The following is a 7,137-nucleotide window of genomic DNA, read 5'->3' on the forward strand; positions in this document are numbered from 1 at the left end:
TTTTATTAATTTTAAATTAATATATTTTTAGTGTTTTTAAATTATTTTAATGTACTTATATCAAAAATAATTTTAAAAAAATAAAAAAATATTATTAACATATATTTTAACATAAAAAATCATTTAAAAAACAACTACACCCATACCAATAGAAGCTCAACTAGACACGCATGGTCCTCGGAAGCTATGAATTTCTTGCCCACAAACCACGGTGATCAGACTTTTCTACTAGGATTTGTTTGTTTTTATATTTTAAAAGTATTTTTAAAAAAAATTAAATTTTTTTTTTATTTTTTTATAAACTTCAAATTAATATATTTTTAGTATTTTTAAATTATTTTGATGTGCTGATATCAAAATAATTTTTAAAAAATAAAAAAAAATATTATTAATATTTATTTTAACATAAAAATTATTTAAAAAAGAACCACAATATAAAACTTAACTAGACACGCATAGTCCTCGGAAGCTATAAATTTCTTGCCCGCAAACCACGGTGATCAGACTTTTCTACTAGACACGCATGGTCCAGCTCGGAAGCTATAAATTTGTACAGTCTCCACATTGTTGATACACAGAACAAGCTCTTGAGATCCAAAATGGTTTTCCAGGCAAAAACTATTACTCTTCTTCTATCCATCTTTGCTGTCTCCTTATGCAAACCCTCAAATGGTGCAGGCATCGCCATCTATTGGGGCCAAGGCCAAGATGGCAATGAAGGCAGCTTAGCTGATACTTGTAACTCAGGAAACTATCAATTTGTGAACGTAGCTTTCCTATCTAGATTCGGCAATGACCAACCTCCAGAGCTGAACCTAGCAGCCCATTGTGACCCCAGCGCCGGTACCTGCACCGGCATAAGCAATGACATTAGATCTTGTCAAAATCAAGGAATCAAGGTGCTACTTTCCATTGGAGGTGCTAAAGGCAGCTACTCCCTTTCATCGGCCGACGATGCAGGGCAAGTTGCAAACTATATCTGGAATAACTTCCTTGGTGGTCAGTCCAGCTCACGTCCGCTAGGCGATGCCATCCTAGATGGGGTTGATTTTGACATCGAGTCAGTCTCAGGCCAGTTCTGGGATGATCTTGCTAGGGCACTTAATGGCTTTAGCCAACAAACGAAGGTATACTTAGCTGCAGCTCCACAATGCATCTTCCCTGATGCTAGTCTAGACACTGCAATCCAAACTGGCCTATTTGATTACGTGTGGGTTCAATTCTATAACAATCCTTCATGTCAATACGTAAATGATGCTACCGGTCTCTTGAATGCATGGAACCAATGGACCGCAGTTCAATCCAGTCAAATATTCCTGGGACTACCTGCTGCTCCCGAGGCAGCCCCTAGTGGTGGATTCATCCCTCCCGATGTGCTCATTTCTCAGGTCCTTCCATCTATCAAGGGTTCACCAAAGTATGGAGGCGTTATGCTCTGGAGCAAGCAGTATGACAATGGGTATAGCGCAGCTATAAAGGGCAGTGTCTAGATTTTTTTCAGCCCTGCTCTTCCGCATGCTGTGTGCTCCTGATTCCTGAATAAATTTGATATATATATATATATATATATATATATATATATATATCCACAGCATGTTTGATCTAAAGAGTGTATGCGGCAATCAGAATATTATGTTTACTTAAATTTCAAGCTAAATAAAACGAAATTACAGTTCCCTGACAAGGAAAATATAATCAATTTACCAGTGAATTCCTTATAGTGTTTTTTGTTCTTTTTTCTTGTTCATCACGCTCAACAAAAGTCTTGTGGTTGTGGAGTAACTTTATGCCTTCTAAGGTGTTGACAATGTTTTATGAGTTGTTCAAATGACTTAGAGTCTCCAAAACTCAGCTGGGGTGTCTAAATTTTTCCACTCGATCCATGAATGCAAATCCCTTGATATATTAATTTGCTGACATTTTCAAAGGCAAAATGTGAAAGAAAGAAAAGTAGTCAAACAAATGAATATTGAATCAACGAGACTAAGGTTAACACGAATAAAGGAATTTTTAGGATTATGGTAGCGATCATGGTTCAAAGTATTTTTTATTTAAAAATACATTAAAATAATATTTTTTTTATTTATAAAAATTAATTTTGAGATCAACACATCAAAATAATCTGAAAATATAAAAAAAATTAAACAAAAAATTAAATAAAATTCGAGGGAATACGGTTTCAACCGCGTTCCCAAACGGAGCTAAAAACCCATTTTACTGGAGAATGAACAAGAAATAGGAATTTAATAATCAATTATTTAGATTAAAACTTACGGTTTTATTGAAATTAAACCATGGGTTATTTCCTTTTAAATCCATAATTTAATATCCCAAAAATACTACATACTAAAATCTAGCAATAAATTAATCATTTGCTTTAGTCAAAATAAGAGCTACTCTAAAATCTAAATAAGGTTTTTGCAATAACCAAAACAATTTTATTATGAACAGGAACTATGTAGATATATATTAAATAAGGAAACCAATTAAAAAATAAATAATTTGATTATAACAACCACTCGTCATGCTTGACGGGAAAAAAATAGTAGTTCATATGCTTTAAAAAAATTATATATGTATTAAATTTTATTAGTTACCAAAGCTTTATTCATTTCAACAATAGTTTTAATATTGTCAAATTTAGTTATAAAAATAGGTAAATGGTTAATTTAAACAGTGAATTGTTTAAAACAAAAGACATATTTCCTATTTTTCTCATATAAGTAATAAGTAAATAACAAACTTTAAAAAATAATTATTATCTTATGTCAATTTCTTACATAGCATAGTATTTTTTTTTCTTATATTATAACTATCCATTGATTAGCTTTTAAGAAATAAATTTAATATTTCTCTAAGTTGGTCTTCGAGACTGTGCATAGGAAATTATAGTTTTATAGCATTATTGAGATTTTTTGAAAAATTAACTTCGAGTTTTCTTCCAAAAAAATAAATTTGTTAGGTGTATTTGTAAGGCTTTCACTTTTGTTTTCTATTTGATTGAAATTTGGTAGGTTTATTTTGTTGAATGTGTTTGAAATATTCAATGCCCAGCTAGTACAAAAAAATCTTAGAACTTCTAGAAGTTAGAAAAAAAACGAAAAAAAAAAAAAGAGGAGAGAGAATTCAAACACATAGCCGCCCAACTAATCTGACTTATAAAGCTGGCTTGTTATTAGATAATTTACAAAGCCAGATAAACTTTTTTTAAAAAAAAAGGTTTAAGAAAATATCTCCAGTTAGCGTGTTTCTTTGGAAAAAAAAAACATATAAAAACTTGAAGTTAAAAATAATCTAAATAATTGAGAGAGAGAACAAATTATTTAACTAAAGAAATTTCAATATAGCATATTTAAAAAATTATATTAAAATAACATAATATTATTAAATTAAATTAAATCAAATCAAATCAAGTTAATATGTTAAATTTATTATTCGAATAATAAAAATGTGGTAATCTCATGGAAGTAAATAAAAAAATATATTAAAAATTAATTTTTAATTAATTTAATATTAAAAAATAAAATTAAAAAAATAAAATAAAAATAAAAAAACTTAACTCAATTAGAGTTAGCATGTCAAACATAAATCATGAGACCAATATAATCTAATAAAAAACAAAACAAAATAAGTTATGAAGTTCAATTCCTAATCAATTCAATATTGAATGATAAAATTAAAAAAAAATAAAAAAAAATACATGAGTCAACTCAGTTTAACACATCAATTTTTTTTTTTTTTTCAGATCATGAAACTGAGATAGCATTATAAAAAAACAAATAAAAATAAATTATTAAGTTTAATTCTCAATTAACCCAACAATAAAGGATAAAATTAAAAACAAAAATTTCATGTATCAAAAAACTCGAAACAACCGGATTAAACCATAAAACTAGCAACTCAAATCATAAAATTAAAATAACCTCGTAAAAATAAACTAAAATAAATTATCAACCTCAATAAATCTAAAAGTAAAAATTAAAATTAAAACAAAGTGCTGAAAAGGAGGGATCACTGTTCCCCTCCTCACAAATTCCTGTTACAATTAGTTCTTGTTAATTATTGCCGTGTAAGTTAGAAGAGAAAAGTGTTCAATTCATTATAGTTGTCAAACATGCATGTCTACTCATGTTCTGGCCTTTTCTTCTTGTAGTGATTCATCTGCCTTAAAAAATGCACAACGGTGACGTTTGAACTTCAATCTTATCCAGCTAACACATAAATGCTCCTTGCCTTGACTCAGCTAAGTTGCCTATCTGCCTCGTGCTCTATTTTTTATTTTCTAAATGCTCTGTTTTTTTATTTCAATGGAAAAGACAGCACTGCGCTTTGGGAAACCACTATTATTAAATCCGTAGTTGTTTTAGTTTAAAAAACTATTTTAAAAAAATATTATTTTAAATTTATTTAAGTTAATTATAGTTAATATTATAAATTTATAAACTAAATTTTGTATCAAGTTATTACTGAGATGGGTTTAAGCAATTAAATATTGTGGCAGAGGTTTTTTTTTTCAAGTTATTACTGAAATGAGTTTATGTAATTAAAAATTATAGTAATAGTTGCTTTTTAAAATATTTTTTATTTAAAAAAATATTTTTAATATTAGTATATTAAAATTATCAAAATAAAATTAATTTAAAAGTAAAAAAAATAAAAAATCTTTCAAAAAACATTTTATTTTAAAAAATAATTTATACGGAACAATGTTGATTTGGAAGAGAAAAGAGTTTAATGCATAACCACTGTAGATTAATTTTCATGGAAGTTTGAACATTTTTCACTTGGGTAGCATCCGTCCCTGGGCATGGGAGCTAGAATAATTAATAAAAGTAACAAGTTAAATTATAAGTTAGTCACTATTTTTTTTAAGAAAATAATAAACTGGTCTGTTTAGGGGTGTTTGATATTGAAATTCAATTTTTTTTTTATTAAATTTTGGTTTTGTTCTTCAAATTAAATGTATTTTAGTGTTTTTGGATTGTTTTGATATGCTGATATTAAAAATAAATTTTAATAAAATAAAAAATATTATTTTAATTTATTTCTAAGTAAAAAATACTTTAAAAAACAACTTTTATTATATTTTTAAATATTTTTGTTTAAAAAAATCACACATTAATCTCTTGGCAATCTTTCATCATCGGCTTATAAACAAAAAATATATTATTTTTCAATTAAAAACAAAAAAAATACAATAAAATAGTTCAATTAAAAACAAAAAAAAAACATTTCATTGACATGTAAGGGTTTATTAGATATTACAAGAGTGTTGCATCTTGCATGTATTTCTTCGAGTTAAAGTTGTTTTACAATTATTTGAGAATCTACTTCTAGTTATTTTTTAAAATGTATTTTATTTAAAAATATATTAAAATGATATTTTTTATTTTTTTAAAAGTTATATTTGATATTAGTAAATCAAATAATTTAAAAATATAAAAATAAATTAATTTAAAATGAAGATAAAAATAAAAAAATTAAATATTTTTTAAAATAGTTTTAAAATATAAAAACAAACAGTTGAATCTTTCATGATTTTATTTTTATTTTATTTTGTATGTGCGGGAAAAGTTAGATATGTGGTTGTTTGAACTTGGAGAAAACTAAATTAAAATTTAACTATGAAGTGAGAAGTGATGAGACAGGGAGGTAAGTCAAAAGCCTTCAGCAGCATTATTAGTCTTTCATGATTTTATTTTTATTTTATTTTGTATGTGTGGGAAAAGTTAATATGTGGTTATTTGTACTTGGAGAAGACTAAATTAAAATTTAATTATGAAGTGAGAATTGATGAGACAGGGAGGTAAGTCAAAAGCCTTCAGCAGCATTATTAGAGTTTGATAAAAAATATTATAGATATTATTTTTTAAAAAAATATTTTTATTTTAAATTATATTAAAATAATATTTTATTATTATTATAAATTTATTTTTAATATTAAAACATCAAAATATAATAAAATATTAATTTAAAACTATCAATAAAAAACACGGTTGGATAATAATGTTAAACAAATCCTTAGCAAATACTTGTTTTTGTGTTGAATCTGCTTTACAAAATGTTTTTCAAACTATTTTTTATTTAAAATATTATTAAATTAATTATTTTATGTTTTTTTGATAATTTTCATATCTTATTATAAAAAATAAAATAAAATCTAAAATATATATTATTTTAATATATTTTTAATTAAAAAAATATTTTTTTAAAATTACCTTACTCCCACTTTACCGAATACACATTTAATATTGGATGCACAATTGAGCTTAACATTCCTTTCTTGTAAAAAAAACAAAAAAAAACTATTCATTCTAATATCTTTGACGAGGAGGCGTGCAAAATCATTTCTTTTAAACTTTAAAGTGAAAATATTTGGATTCTGGAGAATAAAATCTCCTTATTTGAAGTCAACCAACTCGGCTTGGAGACCTCTCACCGATTAATTGTATGCATACAGCTAGCAAAGCAGATGTTGCTTTCGTAGGGTCAAATTTTCCTAGTGGAGGCCCTCTTGGGCTCTTATATAATTGGCAATCCTTTGCCATTAGAGACACAAAAAACAATCCAAACCTTTTGGGTAGTTGGCAAATATGGCCAAATATTCAAAAGCCACCCTCCTTCTCCTTCCTCTCCTGGTCCTTTTGCTAATTAAATCCTCTCATGCTGCTGGTGGGATTTCAATCTACTGGGGTCAAAAATGGCAATGAAGGAACCCTAGCTCAGACATGTGCCACGGGAAGATATGCTTATGTTAACATAGCTTTTCTCAACAAGTTTGGCAATGGTCAAACCCCAGAAATGAACCTTGCTGGACATTGCAACCCCGCAAACGGTGGCTGTACAATTGTCAGCGGTGGCATCAAGAGTTGTCAGCAGCAAGGGATCAAGGTGCTGCTTTCTCTCGGTGGTGGCATTGGAAACTATACTCTAGCCTCTAAAGACGATGCCAGAAACTTTGCAGATTACTTGTGGAACAATTTCTTAGGTGGACAATCATCTTCTCGTCCTCTAGGTGATGCTGTTCTGGATGGCATTGATTTTGACATCGAGCAAGGATCAACTCTATATTGGGAGGATCTTGCTCGTTTCTTATCTAAATATGGAAGAAAAGTGTATTTAGCAGCAGCTCCTCAG

The 7,137-nt window shown here is 27.8% G+C and overlaps 1 protein-coding gene and 1 pseudogene across 1 annotated transcript; both read left to right on the plus strand.

Moving 5' to 3' along the window:
* Positions 1 to 584: 584 nt before the first annotated feature.
* LOC118046144 (acidic endochitinase) lies at positions 585 to 1,711 on the plus strand. Its single transcript, XM_035054941.2, has one exon. It carries the CDS (start codon positions 600 to 602, stop codon positions 1,488 to 1,490), a length of 891 nt encoding a protein of 296 aa, XP_034910832.1. The 5' UTR covers positions 585 to 599; the 3' UTR covers positions 1,491 to 1,711.
* Positions 1,712 to 6,561: 4,850 nt separating this feature from the next.
* On the plus strand, positions 6,562 to 7,137 carry LOC118046143 (hevamine-A-like; annotated as a pseudogene).

The sequence above is a fragment of the Populus alba genome, chromosome 15, assembly GCF_005239225.2.
Source record: "Populus alba chromosome 15, ASM523922v2, whole genome shotgun sequence".
Lineage (NCBI taxonomy): Eukaryota > Viridiplantae > Streptophyta > Magnoliopsida > Malpighiales > Salicaceae > Populus > Populus alba.